General features: G+C 46.2%; 1 protein-coding gene across 1 annotated transcript in view; it reads right to left on the bottom strand.

Annotated features, from left to right (window-relative positions):
* Positions 1-16,928, bottom strand: part of trrap (transformation/transcription domain-associated protein) — a 168,782-nt gene that overhangs the window by 111,708 nt on the left and 40,146 nt on the right. The window contains 6 exon segments of the mRNA XM_055651623.1: positions 529-648; positions 1,870-1,989; positions 4,791-4,859; positions 9,861-10,031; positions 10,827-10,948; positions 13,763-13,859. Of these exon segments, the coding sequence (XP_055507598.1) occupies positions 529-648; positions 1,870-1,989; positions 4,791-4,859; positions 9,861-10,031; positions 10,827-10,948; positions 13,763-13,859 (699 nt within the window).

The raw sequence follows: 16,928 nt of genomic DNA, 5'->3' as shown, positions 1-16,928 counted from the left end.
CTTCATCTAGGTTGCTGCTATTTTTTTCATCATGATTAAAACCGGCCTCGACTAAAAATAGGTTGCAGTTTTAAAAATCGATGATTTTTTAGTCGCAGGTCTAGTCGAAGCCGATTTCCTTCATAGTCGAGGAAGGTTTTCAACATTTGCGTGGGAGGTGGTAGGAGGTTGCAGGTCACCTCGACGTTGATTTCTTTTCTGGGTGGCGGGCAAGGTCACCAGAGGTTGCTGTTTAGGTCTCCTAAGTGGGACAGGAGCTTTACAGCGCCAGGAACCGTGTTCAATCCTAACTGCGGGAGTTTGTACATTCTCCTTGGGTTTTCTCCGGGTGTTCCGGTCTTCTCCAAACTCCAAAGACGTACGGGTTTGTAGGTTAGTTGGCTTCTGTAAATTGTTCCTGGTGTTAGTGATTGCTGTCGAAGTCGAAGCAAACTCGGTGGGCCCAAGGGTATGTTTCCTCGCTGCGTCTCTAAAGTCTAAAGAGAGTGACTTGGAGAAGCACGACGACAGAGGGTTATTGAACATTACCATAAACATTCTGCTCCATTGAGGGTCGTTCAACGTGGCTTCCATCATGAACAGCTCAACGGTCTGTGCTGGGTAACGTGTCAAAAACTTTATCAGGGGTTCACGGAATGGACTTCCAGCCTGAGAAAAAGGTGACAATAATCAGGCTTTAAGTTAGAACATTGAACAGTACAATAGGGGCAGCACAGTGGCGCAGTGGTAGAGTTAATGCCTCACAGCGCCAGAGACTCGGGTTCGATCCTGACCACAGGTGCTGTCTATACGGAGTTTGCATGTTCCCCACATGACCTGTGTGGATTTTCTCCGGGTGCTCTGGTTTTTCATCTACTCTCCAAAGGCATATAGGTTTGTAGGTTAATTGGCTTGGTATAATTGTAAATTGTCTCGTGTGTGTGTGGGATGGTGTTAGTGTACGGGGATTGCTGGTCGGTGCGGACTCGGTGATCTGGAGGGCCTTTTTTCCACGCTGTATCTCCAAACTAAACTGAACTGAGAAACAGGCCCTTTGGCCCACAATGTCAGTGCCAAGACAGTGTGCGCTTAATTATTTGTTAACCAAATGTTCCTGAGAGTGTAAGTGCAATACTGTTGATTAAAGATAGTCACTGCTTTCTGGTCTCTGATATTTCGGCAGAGCCCCCCCCCCACTTCTATTTCTCTTCCACATCTCAGAGAATCATAATACTAATCTCCTCTACATGCACGTTATCCATATCCCTCCATTCCCAGCATTTCCATGGCCCTATCTAAAAGCCTCCTAAACACCGTTGTCGAATCTGCCTCCAGCACCACCCCTGGCAGTGCATTCCAGGCACCCACCAGTGTTAAAAAGCTTGCCCCACACATCTACTTTAAACTTTGCATCTAGTCTTTGACATTTTCACCTTGGGGGGGAAAAGGTTCTGACTGTCTACCCTGCCCTATAAAGACCAAATCCAATTGTCCAGCTAATGCAGCAGGCCCTTCGGCCCACCGAGTCCACACCAAGCAACGATCACCCGTTCACACTAGTTCTATGTTGTCCTATGTTCCCATCCACTCCCTGCACAGAAGATGCAAATTATCAAGGCTGATTAAACTAAAAACTGCACGTCTTTTGGTTGTGGCAGTATACCTGGTGAAAGCTCACGGGTTACAGGGAGAACGTGCAACCTCCTCACACAGACAGCACCGAGGTCAGGATCGAACCCGGGACGTTGTGCGGAGCAGCTCTACCAGCTGAACCACTGTGCCGCCATTTAACCTGCAAACCCGCGCATGTTTGGGACATGGATGGAAACCGGAGCACCTGGAGGAAACCCACGCAGTCACAGGGAAAATGTGTAGGGGCACGTTCGTTACCTCGATGAGCATGGCCCTCTCGGTTTTCATCACCACCTCCAGCAGGGGCTTCACCAGCGTCTGGGGAGCTGCCGGTATCAGGTGAAACAGATTAATGATGGCCGAGCAGATCTTCATTTCCTGTGAACACAAAAATTAGGAAAAAATAGATGAGAAAAGGGCTGGAGGCACAAGGAATGCAGATGCAGATTAAAACTTGTCGGCGTAACTGCAGCGGGTCCGGCAGCATATCTGGAGAATATAGAGAGGTGACGTTTTGGATCAGGACCTTTCTTCAGACTGATAGTGGGGAGAGAAAAGCTGGAGGAGATGAGGGGCAGGACAAAGCCAGGCCAGTAATAGGTGGATACAGGTGAGGAGGGAGAATGTTTGGATAAAGGCTGGAGATGAAAAGACAAAAGGTGTGAGATAAGGTGATAGGAGGCAAGAATTGTGAAGCTAGAGGAAGGAATACAGATGGAAGGGGAGGGGTTACGAGAGAAATGCAAATCTTCTTCTTCACGAGATGGTTTGAGAGCTATTTGTTGTCGGGTTATTTTATTTAAACAAGTTCTCAGCAGGTTGGAGGGCAAGAATAAAGGGCCGTACTTGTGGCATGGCAAGATCCCATGAATGGGAGCGATTGGTTAGTTTTGGCAGTGATCAGGTAGATGCACCAAGTCTCTTGCCCAGAGTAGGGGAATCGAGGACCAGAGGAGATAGGTTCAAGGTGAAGGGGAAAAGATTTAATAGGAATCCAAGGGGAAACTTTTTCACACAAAGGGTGGTGGGTGTATTGGAACAAGTTGCCAGAGGAGGTAGTTGAGGCTGGGACTATCCCATCGTTTAAGAAACAGTTAGAAGGGTACATGGATAGGACAGGTTTGGAGGGATGTGGACCAAGCACATGCAAGTGGGACTAGTGTAGCTGGGCCATTGTTGGCCGGTGTGGGCAAGTTGGGCTGAATGGCCTCTTTCCACACTCCATGGTTCTATGATGGCAGAGGAGCGGTTGCTTTGACCAAGGGGACAGGCAAGGTATTCCTCAAAGCATCATTGCTGGATCTTTTACATCCACTTAATTTCAGTTCCAAAGATTAATTTCTCCCACATCGGCTCAAGGGAGGGATGTGGAGAATGTGAGCATCTGAGGGAGGGTGAGAATGGAGGAGGAACTCATCTAAAAAGCAAGTTTTTAGCATTGTCAGCACTTTTCTCTGCCTCTCTCCGTTTTGAAATATTACATCTGTCAAGGGACTTTCATTCCTTGAATTAGAAACCTTCAAATCATTCTTCAGGAACGGATCATTTGCAAATTTCTCACGTTAATTGTTCTAAAAAGTCAAAGGGCTCAAAATTAGTCAGAAGTTTAGCATTTAATTAAGGCATCCTTGAAATATTAAAACACAGAGGTTTTGCCAATTATAATCCCTCGTTACAACTTTCTCAAGGTTGTCTGTCATTAAGAAAGAACCGTCAACTCTACAAGCTTCATTATACTGCACCCATTAGACTTCAGAGACACAGTGTGGAAACAGACCCTTCGGCCCACCAAGTCCGTGCCGACCAGCGATCACCCCGCACACGAGCACTATCCTACACACTAGGGACAATTTACAATTTACAGAATCCAATTAACCTACAAACTTGCATGTCTTTGGAGTGTGGGAGGAAATTGGGGCACCCGGAGAAAACCCACGTGGTCACAGGGAGAACGTACAATCTCCATACAGACAGCACCCGTAGTCAAGATGGAGCCCGGGTCTCTGGTGCTGCGAGGCAGCAGCTCCACCGCTGCGCCATCGTGCTACCCGTTAATCACAGATAGTCACAATAGATGCCGGTGAGCGGGCTGGGATCTCACCTCCCGCACCCTCACAGACGCTCTTGAATCGGTTGCGGGAGTCGCCCTGTGGCACAAAGATTGTGCGATGGCCATGGGAAGCGAAGGACAGCACGTTCACTGGTCGGTTCTGACGCATCGGAGTTGGCCGCTGGAGGCCCTGCTGCAGCCTGGGGCTCGGTTGGCTCAGGTGCCGCTCCAAGAGGCGGAGCACACGGATCGGACCAGACGCGGCACGGAGCTGTGTGGTGGAGGACACCGACAACATTGTCTGGCCAGGCCGACCACTGCAACTCCGACCCAATGCCATCGCCAGGACAACAAGCCTTACGGCCAAGTTAAGGCTCTAAGTTTTTTTTTAACTTTGGACTTGAAGGGTACAAGATGGCGCCTTGAACTGTGGCATCTCTTGTGAAATGAAGACTGACAAAAAGTGCTGGATTAACTCAGCCAGGAAGCATCTCTGGAGAAAAGGAACAGGCGTACTTGTTTATATTTGTTCATACTTGTGCACTGACTCAGTGTGGTCCACTCTCTCTAGGATTGGGCAAATACACAGAATCTTTTACCCAGAGTAGAGGAAGCAAGAACCAGAGGATGTAGGTTTACGGTGAGGGAGAGGGGTAAGATTTAATAGGAGCCTGAGGGGCAACTTTTATTTTTTTTACCCAAGCGGTGGTAGGTATATGGAACGAGCTGCCAGAGTAGGTAGTTGAGGCAGGTTTAAAAGGCATTTGGACAGGTACATGGATAGGATAGGTTTAGAGGGATATGGGCCAATCATAGGCAGGTGGGACTAGTGAGGATGGGGCTTGGTGAGACGGCGTGGGCAAGACGGGCCAAAGGGCCTGTTTCCACACTGTATAACTCTATGACTCTACACTCTCACACTTAGTATGATTGTGCCTAATGTACAGCAGGATTGTCTCTGAACTGTATCCAACATTTTATTTCCCTGTTCTTAGTTACACGTGAGAACAAAGTACCATTGAACCATTGATGGATTGTCTTCAGCATCATTTGTTCAAACAGGCACCAGAGGTTTGTGACTGGTTTGGAAGTCGATGTATCCCATAATGGACTTTGTTACGAGACTTACGTTGCCATCGCTTCTCTGCCCTCCTTTGTGTGTGAGCACCACCACCTCCATCCACTTGCGCAGATGTTGCTGTTGTTGAAAACAAAAGCGTTACCCATTAGAATAGTTTTACACACTGAATTCATTAGCTCCTTTAATAAAACACAGAACCCAGGCTGCACAGTGGTAGAGCTGCTGCCTCACAGCGCCAGAGACCCGGGTTCGATCCTGACCTCAGATGCTGTCTGTACGGAGTTTGCATGTTCTCCTCCTGACCACACGGGTTTCCCCTGGGTATCTCCCACATTCCAAAGATGTGCAGGTTTGTAGGTTAATTGGCTTGTGTAAATTGTCCCTGGTGTGCAGGATAGAACTAGTGTTTGTGTGGTCACTAGTTGGCACAGTGGGCCGAAGGGCCTGTTTCAATGCTGTATCGCTAAAACAAATAAACTAGAACTAGCATAGAAACAGGCTCATCTGTCCACAATGTACGTGCCGGACACGATGCCAAGTTAAACTAATCTCCTCTGCATGCACATGACTCTTATTCCTCCATTCCTGCATTTCACAAAAGCCTCTTAAACGCTACTATCCTACCTGACCCACCATCAGTCCCGGCAACGCGTTCCAGGCACCCACCACTCAGACTGTAAAAATACTTGCCCCGCCGTACATTTGCTTTAAACATTTGCCCCCATCTAGTATTCATTACCCTCTACTCTTGACATTTCCACCCTAGCAAAAAGGTTCTGACTCTCTACCCTGTCTATACCTCTCAAAATGAATCGACTGGCATTAAAATGGTATTTGCAATTCTAGGACGCCTTGCTTCATCTGATGAGTGACTGAATTGTGGAAATGAAATTTTTTTAAATCCCAGATCCAAAACGCCTGACCCGCTGAGTTACTCCAGCACTTTGTGTCTTTTTAAGTTAAAAGACCGGCTCACTTGCAGGATTCATTTTATAATGCCGTGATTGAAAAAAAATCAGATCGCCGAATTCTTAAGTTACTTAGGTGCAATAATTCCTGGAGGAACAGACCAGAGGTTGAAAGTTTAAATCCCAGCATGGGAATTTCTGTATTTGAAATCAGTTAGTTAAATAATTAAATAAATGCAATTGGAGTCAGTGAAATAATCATAATGCACTCGGATTATTGAAAAAAAGAGCAATATTAATTGAATTTGAGAGCAGAACCCAGACCAGACCTACAAGTGACTCCAGTCCTGCACCAAAATAATTGATCAAAAGTGCTGAGTAACTCAGCGGGTCAGGTAGCATCTCTGGCGAACAGGGATAGGTGATATTTCGGGTCGGGACCCCTCTTCTTCCTGACTCCAAATGTCACCTATCCATTTTCTCCAGAGATGCTGTTTGGCCCACCAGTATTTTGAGCCTACCTTTGGCCTATTATTACATTTATGTGTTCATACCGTTGGGTTGTAAGCTACCCAAGCAGAATATGAGCAGAATTTGGTTACAGGGAGTTTGGAAACAGCAAAGACATCTTGTTTGAAAAGCTGAGACATTGGATGCCCTTTCTAAATTTACATTTTTCCTCGCCAAATTTTAAGCCATTGTGTACAATTGTCCTTCACAACAGAATCATTCGCTAGGTTGATTATCACAGAGGCTTTCACTACAGTTCAGGGTCATCTCATTAATTTCTATAAGCAAGATAATTATATATCACAAAAGTACAGCCACAGAGGAGATTAAGATGAACAGAATGATACAATGCATCTCACCAGGTTCAGAAAGTTTAATTAAACTGGCAAAATGTATAACTTGCATCCCTTCAATTATTTCAAAGAAGTTCAACCTGAATGCATTGGATCACTGCTGCTGAAAAACCCTACCATACCAGTTTTAAAATCAATACACAGGCAGCAATTAATAACCCAACCATAGTGCCCAAGTTATCAACACTCAGCCAGCAGATGACTAACATCTGAAGAAGGGTTCCGACCCAAAACGTCACCTTTCTTTTTCCTCAGAGATGCTGCCTGACCTGCTGAGTTACTTGCTCCAGCACTGTGTGCCTATCTTCAGTATCAACCAGCATCCGCAGTTCCTTCCTACGCATTCCTTAACATTTATGAGGATATTTTCAATAGTCCTCTCGTCCCCATCTTTGCTCAGGCCCTTTTGGTCCCCATTATTTATGAAGTGTCCGTATGCCAAATCTCCCCTGTCATTGCAGTTCCGGCATTTTTCCAGAAACAAGGAACCCCAGATGCTGGTTTATACCAAAGACAGACACAAAATGTTGGAGCAACTCAGCGGGTCAAGCAGCATCTCTGGAGAAAAAGAAGAGGTGACGTTCCGGGTCAGGAGTTACTCTGCACTTTGTCTGCATTTTCTGTTCTTGTTCTAGGTTTTTGTAAGTGTCCACACCAGGAGCAGAAAATTGATTAAGTTATCCGTCGTTCTATTGCGCAGCTAAATCAAACTCTGGCACTCAAATAGTTGAACACTTTTCTTCATCCGACATCGAAAATAAGCTGTAAAATCACCACACATTTTTCACTCAATTGAATAGAACGAACAACTTACCCAATAATTATACATTATTCTCAGTGGCTGGTTTGGGCAATTTTCCAATTTATAATTATTTCCAATTTAGAAATTGCTGACCAATTATGATGGAATATTCAGCAGCATTATCCATATCATTCCATTTAGCACTACCCTCAGCAAGCTATAATTACACGAAAGATCATACTTTATTCTTAATATTATGGTATCTCTGGCGCTTCCTCCCTGCATTCAATTATATGTTTTAGTTTTTACAGATACAGCATGAAGCCGGGCCCTTCAGCCCACCGAGTCCACGCTGACCATTGATCCCGTGTCACGTTTGTTCAACGTTATCTCAATTTCGCATCCACTCCCTGCGTGCAAGGCGCAATTTACAGAGGCCAATTCACCTACAAACCTGTACGCCTTTTGGATGTGGGAGGAAACTATTCTACCAACAGCCAGAGAGCAGTTCTGAACTGCTATCTACCTTATTGGAGACCCTCGGACTACCTTTAATCACTTTACTGGACTTGATCTTGCACTAAACATTATTCCCTTTATCATGTATCTGTACTCTGTGGACAGCTCGATTCATGCATAGTCTTTTCACTGACTGGTTAGCATGCAACAAAAAAGCTTTTCACTGTACCTCGGTACCCGGAGGAAACCCAAGAGATCACAGGGAGGACATGCAAACTCCACACAGCAGCACCCAGAGGTCGGGATCAAATCCGGGTCTCTGGTGCTGAGGCAGCGGCTCCACCCGCTGCGCCACTGTGACCGCCATAAAGTCAGGGAGGCCAGGAGCGAACGTGTGCAGGTTTAAATTCTATCCTGACCACAAGCAAGTGTGAAGGCAGGTTTACAAGCCGGATAGTGTTTGTATTTCCGAGACTGGGGCAGTGAGAAGAGGGAATGGGTCATTTAAGGTTTAAAGAGAGACAAACCTACACGTCTTTGGGATGTGGGAGGAAATGTGTAGGGAGTGGATGAGAAAGTGGGGGAATCGAGAACCAGTGTGAACGGATGCTTGATCGTCCGTGTGGACTTGATGGGCCAAAAGGCCTGTTTCCGTGCTGTTTCTTTAAACTAAACTAAAACTCAAAAGTGTTAATTACCAATATCCACTATCTCTGTCCATGTCACTGTACAAATCGTTCTTCCATTATTTACTCCTATTAATAGTTTGCTTCATTTTAGTTTAGTTTAGTTTAGTATTACAGCGTGGAAACAGGCCTTTCGGCCCACCAAGTCCATGCCGACCCCTGTACACTAGCACAGTCCTACACACTAGGGACAATTTACAAATCTTACCAAAGACAATTCACCTACAAACCTGAACGTCTTTGGAGTGTGGAAGGCAACTGGAGCACCCAGGGAAAACCCACGCGGTCACAGGGAGAACGTACAAACTCGGTACAGACAGCACCCGTAAGGCAGGATGGAACCACTGTCTCTGGTGTTGTAAGGCAGCAGCTCTACCGGTGTGCTGCCCCATCTTCAACGTGTTGTGCTTTGTAATGCTGCAGCCACTGGTGTGACGTGGTTGCAGCGGGTCAGTGTCCTTTAAAATCAGTAACCATTTACTGGAAATATCAAAGCTTTAGCTGCGCATAAGCAATGAAGACCAAGCGACCACAGACTTGCCCAGTCAATCGTAACGTGTTTGAAATTTTTCAGCTGGGGAACTAGCTGAGGGTTTTTGATGCCTTCCAGTCCTAATATAACCAGACTGACGATCTAGCTGGTTGCTTGTCCAGAGAGGAATAGTGTCAGGAAATCAGGAAAACTCACTGCCACTACAATTAGTGCATGACAGATCACCCAGTGCCTTGAATGCCAATTGAATGGACGGATGCCCCTGACGTTCTCAGCAGCTCGCGGTGGGCAACTTTACTCCGAGGGCAATGTTACAGAGGGCTGATTAACCTACAGACCTTCACGTCTGTGGGATGTGGGAGGAGACCAAAGAAAACCATCACAGTCACAGGGAAAACATGGAATCTCCGCACATAGACAGCGCCCCAGGTCAGGATTGAACCCTGGTCTCCAGCGGTGCGGGGCAGCAGCTGCACCATTTGCCACTGCACTATCATTCGAATACTTACTTTAGTTTAGATTAGAGATACAGCGTGGAAACAGGTCTTTCGGCCCACTGAGTCCATGCCAACCAGCGATCATCCAAACACTAGTTCTATCCTACAGACCAGGGACAGTTTACACAGGCCAATTAACCTACAAACCTGCACATCTTTGGGGTGTGGGAGGAAACCAGAGCACCCGGAGAAAACCCACGTGGTCACAGTGAGAACATACAAACTCAGTCTCTCATTCTGACGACGGGTCTTGACCCGAAAAGTCACCTATTCCTTTTCTCCAGAGATGCTGCCTGACCCGCTGACTTACTCCAGCACTCCATCTATCTGCGGTACAAACTGCACACACAGTCAGCATCCGAGGTCAGGATTAAACCCAGGTCTCCAGCACCATGAGGCAGTGGCTCTACCATGTGCCACTCTGCCACCCTTCCAATTCTGTTCATTAATCAGATTGATCATCGACTTACCATCATCTGGTCACAAAATTTGTCGTTAAAGGAGTTGGGGAAAAGCCTTGTGACGGACGTGAGGCGGTTGACAACGTTCAGGGTCAGGCTGCGATAGTCACCCAGCATCATCAGCAGTGGCCGCATGTGCGTGTGGATCTGATCCACTTCTATTGTGGCTCCCTCCAAAAACTAGCAGCACAAACACAAAAGGGAAAAATAATCCGCACACAATTATAACCATGGACAATCATAATTATCACGATGGCTGGTGCACAGTGAGAATGTTCAATTCTGGTGCTTAAACTAAACAGAATCCCTGTGCAAAATACAACGTGCTGTGGAGCAACTCACTGAGTGTTTCTTGTGTAAACCAGCATGTGGAGGGGGGATTGGGTGGGGGTTTGAACCAAGACAGTTTCCATACTGTATCTCTAAACTAAATTAAACAAGCCCTGCGACTCACCGAGTCCATGCCAACCATTGATCACCCATTCACACTCACTATCACACTACACGCTAGAGGCAATTTACTGCTCTCTAGCTGCTGGCAGGATGGTTCATTTGCCTGTTGACAGCATTGTAGACTCTCAGACCATCTTTGATAGGCCTTTACTAGACTTATCTCGCATTAAACGGCACTCACGCTATTTCCTTTGTCATGTATCTGTACAACGTGGACGGCTTGATGGTAATCATGTATTGTCTTTCCGTTGACTGGATCGCACGCAACAGACTTTTTCCACTGTGCCTCGGAACACATGACAATAAACTCAAACTCACTTGCCTGGCTTTGTCCCACTCACACCTCCCCTTTCCAGCTTACCACCCTAATACAATCAGCCTGAAGGGTCCCGACCTAAAACGTCACCTGTCCATCCCCTCCACAGGTGCTGCCTGACCCACTCAGCTCCTCCAGCACTTGGTGTTTTGCTCAAGACCCCCGCGCCTGCAGTTCCTTGTGTCTCCAGTACAGGTGAGACTGACCTTCCTCATACAGGCCTCTCCCGCCTCCTGCAGTTCATTGTTGGTCGAGTTCAGCGCCTTGAACAGCGCAGCGATGATTTTTTCTCGGGACTGAGGCAGGTAATTGCAGGCGGCCAGGGCATCTGTACAAAGGAGAACGACAGAGCAGTTATAACGTCAATGCTCCACCCGCAAGGCAAAATAAACTGATGACACATTCTGAAGGCCACTCTCAAAAGATATTTGGCATTGGTTTGTTATTGTCACGTGTACTGAGAAACAGTAAAAACCTTTTGCTCGTGTATTTAGTTTAGTTTAGAGGCACAGTGCGGAAACAGGCCCTTCAGCCACTGAGTCCATGCCGACCAGCAATCACCCCTTACACTAACACCATCCTACATACTACAAGCCATTTTACAACTTTTACCAAAGTCAATTAACCTACAAAGTTGCATGTCTTTGGAGTGTGGGGGGAGAAACTGAAGCACCCGGAGAAAACCCACATGGTCATGGGGAGAACGTGAAAACTCCGTACAGACAGCACCTATAGTCAGGATCGAACCAGGACGTCTGGCGCTGTAAGGCAGCAGCTCTACCGCTGCGCCACCATGCCACCCTTCTGGTCTTCCCATCACAGGAAGGATGTGGAGACTGAGGAGAGATGTGCGGACGAGTTTTACTAGAATGCTGCCCGGATTTCCTTGTGTTCCCATGGTTTTCAAGGGAAATTGGACACTTGGTTCGGAAAAAGAGAGAGATCTACAATAATTATAGGCAGCATGGAGTAAATGAGGTGCTTGAGGAGTATAAAGAATGTAAAAAGAATCTTAAGAAAGAAATTAGAAAAGCTAAAGATATGAGGTTGCTTTGGCAAGTAAGGTGAAAGTAAATCCAAAGGATTTCTACAGCTATATTAATAGCAAAAGGATAACGAGGGATAAAATTGGTTCATTAGAGAGTCAGAGTGGACAGCTATCTGCAGAGCCAAAAGAGATGGGGGAGATATTGAACAATTTATTTTCTTCGGTATTCACCAAGAAGAAGGATATTGAATTATGTGAGGTAAAGGAAACAAGTAGAGTAGCTATGGATACTATGAGATTCAAAGAAGAGGAAGTACTGACACTTTTGAAAAATATAAAAGTGGATAAGTCTCCGGGTCCAGACAGGATATTCCCTAGGACATTGAGGGAAGTTAGTGTAGAAATAGCAGGGGCTATGACAGAAATATTTCAAATGTCATTAGAAACGGGAATAGTGCCGGAGGATTGGCGTACTGCGCATGTTGTTCCATTGTTTAAAAAGGGTTCTAAGAGTAAACCTTGCAATTATAGACCTGTTAGTTTGACTTCAGTGGTGGGCAAATTAATGGAAAGGATACTTCGAGATAATATATATAAACATCTGGATAAACAGGGTCTGATTAGGAACAGTCAACGGATTTGTGCCTGGAGGGTCATGTTTGACTAATCTTGAATTCTTTTTTAAGAGGTTACTCGGGAAATTGATGAGGGTAAAGCAGTGGATGTTGTGTATATGGACTTCAGTAAGGCCTTTGACAAGGTTCCTCATGGAAGGTTGGTTAAGAAGGTTCAATTGTTGGGTATTAATGGTGGAGTAGCAAGATGGATTCAACAGTGGCTGAATGGGAGATGCCAGAGAGTAATGGTGGATGGCTGTTTGTCAGGTTGGAGGCCAGTGACGAGTGGGGTGCCACAGGGATCTGTGTTGAGTCCACTGTTGTTTGTCATGTACATCAATGATCTGGATGATGGTGTGGTAAATTGGATTAGTAAGTATGCAGATGATACTAAGATAGGTGGTGTTGTGGATAATGAAGTAGATTTTCAAAGTCTACAGAGAGATTTAGGCCAGTTGGAAGAGTGGGCTGAAAGATGGCAGATGGAGTTTAATGCTGATAAGTGTGAGGTGCTACATCTTGGCAGGACAAATCAAAATAGGACGTACATGGTAAATGGTTGCGAATTGAGGAATGCAGTTTGAACAGAGGGATCTAGGAATAACTGTGCACAGTTCCCTGAAAGTGGAATCTCATGTACATAGGGTGGTAAATAAAGCTTTTGGTGTGCTGGCCTTTATAAATTAGAGCATTGAGTATAGAAGTTGGGATGTAATGTTAAAATTGTACAAGGCATTGGTGAGGCCAATTCTGGAGTATGGTGTACAATTGTGGTCGCCTAATTATAGGAAGGATGCCAACTAAATAGAGAGAGTACAGAGGAGATTTACTAGAATGTTGCCTGGGTTTCAGCAACTAAGTTACAGAGAAAGGTTGAACAAGTTAGGTCTTTATTCTTTGGAGCGCAGAAGGTTAAGGGGGGGACTTGATAGAGGTCTTTAAAATGATGAGAGGGATAGACAGAGTTGACGTGGATAAGCTTTTCCCACTGAGAGTAGGGAAGATTCAAACAAGAGGACATGACGTGAGAATTAAGGGACAGAAGTTTAGGGGTAACATGAGGGGGAACTTCTTTACTCAGAGAGTGGTAGCTGTGTGGAATGTGCTTCCAGTGGAGGTGGTGGAGGCAGGTTCGATTTTATCATTTAAAAATAAATTGGATAGTTATATGGACGGGAAAGGAATGGAGGGTTATGGTCTGAGTGCAGGTAGATGGGACTAGGGGAGAATACGTGTTCGGCACAGACTAGAAGGGCCGAGATGGCCTGTTTCCGTGCTGTAATTGTTATATGGTTATATGGATTAGAAGGCATTAGTTATAAGAAGAGACACAAAGTGCTGGAGTAACTCAGCAGGTCAGGCAGCATCAGGCAGAGAGGCTGCCTGATCCGCTGAGTTACTCCAGCATCTTGTGTCTATCTTCAGCATACACCAGCATCTGCAGTTCCTTCCAACACAGTTATAAGGAGAGGTTGGACAGACTTGGATGAGAGAAGGCATGCAAGTTGCTTTGAGAAGATGCTCTTGTTTCACTTACTTAGGGCAGCAATGCGTAAAGGCACGAGTGAAGGCAGGCTTTTGTAGCAGGGCAGTTTCATGAGTGCGATGTCTTCAGCCTCACACAGATTCAGCAGCTGGAACAAGATAAAAGCACTCAGCAAATCCATTCCCATCACATACTAAATGGAAGCAATCAACTGATGGACACTTGTTACTGATGACAGCTTTGTACCCATGCAAACACTGGAACCAAGAGAAATTGCAAACGCGTACATTTTTTTAGTTTCGGTTAGAGATGCAGGATGGCGACAGGCTCTTCGGCCCACCGAGTCCATGCTGGCCATTGTTCACCCGTTCGTTCTCACTAGTTCTATGTTATCCCACCCTCTCATCCACTCCCTACACACTAGGGGCAATTTGCAGAGGCCAAATAACCCACAAACCCACAAGTCTCTGGGAGCAACCAGAGGAAACCAACATAGTCGTAGGGAAAACGTGCAAACTTCACATGGACAGCACGCGAGGTAGGTGGGAGAGTCGAGGGCCAGAGTTCATAGCCTCAGAATTAAAGGGCGCTCTTTTAGAAAGGAGGTGAGGAGGAATTTCTTTAGTCAGAGGGTAGTTAATCTGTGGAACTCATTGCCAGGGAGGGCGGTGTATAAGCCAAGTCGGTGGATATTTATGGCAGAGATAGACAAATTCTTAATTAGAACGGGTGTCAAGGGTGATTGGGAGAAGGCAGGAAAATGGGATTAGGAGGCAGAGATCAGCCATGATTGAATGGCGGAGTACACTCAATAGGCCAAATGGTCCAATTCTACTCCTATAACTTGTGAACCCAGGCTGAGAGGCAGCGGCACTACTCAAGGTGCTGGAGAAATTCAGCAAGTGTGGCAGCGTCTGAAGAAGAAATGAACGGGCAATGTTTCAGGCCAGGTCACTTCTTCAGACTCTGGAGAAGGCTCCTGACCTAAAAAACATTGTCTGTCCATTCCCTCCTCAGATGCTACAAGACCCGCTGAGTTCCTCCAGCACTTTGTGTTTTGTGTATCGTTCTGGCACATAAACCTTGCTGTAAATGCTTCTTATAATCGCCACTACTTTTAAACCAACACTTTATTTACAGCAGATCATGAAATAGAGCTGGAAAACAATGTTACGTACTTGACTCTTTCAGGGGAAAAGGCGAAACTGCTGCATTGTCAAAGGGAACCAGTTGGGAGGTTAATAATGACCAACAAGGTCATTTCCATTCCAGACTGGATCATTTATATTCTTGGGATAGACAACGCTCTTCAAAATCAGTGTTGTGTGTTTCATCATTCGTCCATTATTGGGCACAGTGGCAACCAAGTTGAACCTACCAAGCTCCCACATGCAACACCAAGGTAGCTACTGGTACATTGAAGATAGACACAAAAATGCTGGAGTGACCCTGGGGGTAATGCAGCATCACTGGAGAAAAGGAACAGGTAACATTTTGAGTTGAGACCCTTTTTGTGACAGTTTGTATGCTTGGGTGGTGCACAGTGGCTCAGCAGTAGAGTAGCTGCCTTAGAGCGCCGGATTCGATCTTCACTACGGGTACTGTCTGTGCGGAGTTCGCACATTCCCCCGGGAATGCTTGGGTTTCCACCCACACTCCAAAGACGAGCAGTTTTGTAGGTTAATTGGCTTCGGTAAATTGTAAATTGTCCGTGATTTGTGGGATGTGCGGGGTGATCGCTGGTCGGCACGGCCTCGGTGGGCGGGAGTGTGTGTTGGATAGAGGAAATTTGGATAGGCACAAGGATAGGTAGGGAATGGAGGGATATGGATCACGTGACGGCAAATGTGAGCATCTGGAACACCAGAGGCTGAAGGGACGAGTGTGTAAAACAGTGAGAGGCATAGATAGGGTAGACAGACGCAACCTTTTCCCCCAGAGTGGAAATGCCAAAGACTAGAGGGCACGGCTTTACGGTGAGACATCAGTAGGGAAGAGAAGAGGATGGAGGGATGCTCGGGCGCGGTATTGTGGGGGGGATGATGGGGGCTGAGAGCCGAAGGGGGGGGTGAGCGGTACTGTAAGGGTGATGGGTAGGAGAGGTAGCAAGGATGGAATGGGCGATAGAGCTTTAGTTTCAAGTTTAATTTGAAAGAGGGTCAGATAGCACAGCGCTCCCTCAGGCTTCTCTCCTTGTGCGAATACACGACTTAGAGATCTGTACCAACTGTCCTGTCTCCTGACTGATGCGCAGAAATGTTGACACACTAATATTCTGGTGAATCGAATTGCCCGAGACAAGTATCTGCTTGAAGTAAACGGTTCTGTCTTGCCGCTGATTGCTGTGTGCATGGACAGCCTTGAAATTAAAATGCCTGTCACAGCGCTGTAGATAGAAACCCAGCAAGGCTGAACTTATTAAAAAGGAAACTTCAGGAGCCGACTCATCAGTCAAAGTTAATGGGATTGTCTTTTTGGACCGAGGCATAGTGTGGAAATAGGCCCTTCGGCCCAACTTGCACACACCGACCGACATGCCCCATCTGCCTGCATTTGACCCATACCCCTCTAAACCTGTCCTTTCCATGTACCTGTCTAAATGCTTCTTAAAAGTCGGGATGGTACCTGCCTCACTTACGTCCTCCAGCAGCTCGTTGCATACACCCACCACTCCCTGTGTAAAAATGTTACTCCTCAGGTTCCTATTAAATATTTTTCCCTCTTCGCCTTAAACTTATGTCTTCTGGTTCTCGATGACCTTACTCTGGGCAAGAGACTCTGTGTGTGTTACCCAATCTAAACCTCTCATGATTTTGTTCACCTCTATAAGGCCACCCCTCATCCTCCTACGCCCCAAAGAATAAAGTCCCAGGCAGCCCAACCTCTCCCTGTAGCTCAGGACCTCGGGTCCTGGCAACATCCTTGTGAATCTACTTGTTGGGCAGTAACTTCCAATTATATCACAGTAGCTTCAGAAATGTTCATGAAGGTGCAATGCTCAGCTAAATGACTGCAGAAAAAACATCAAGATCGAACAGTACAGCACAGGAACGTGATCCCAAAAGAAGCTAATCTCATCTTCCTGCAGGTGATCCATTCCCTGCACATCCATTTACCCATCTCAAAGCCTCAAATGCCACAAGCGTATATGCCTCCACCATGATCCCAGGCACCCACCACCCTCTGTGTACAAAAAACAAATGCTGAGTAACTCAGC

This window comes from Leucoraja erinacea, chromosome 20, assembly GCF_028641065.1.
Source record: "Leucoraja erinacea ecotype New England chromosome 20, Leri_hhj_1, whole genome shotgun sequence".
In the NCBI taxonomy this organism is placed as follows: Eukaryota; Metazoa; Chordata; class Chondrichthyes; order Rajiformes; family Rajidae; genus Leucoraja; species Leucoraja erinaceus.
Note: the sequence above shows the minus strand (reverse complement) of the source record. Positions and strands in the feature narration are given on the sequence as shown.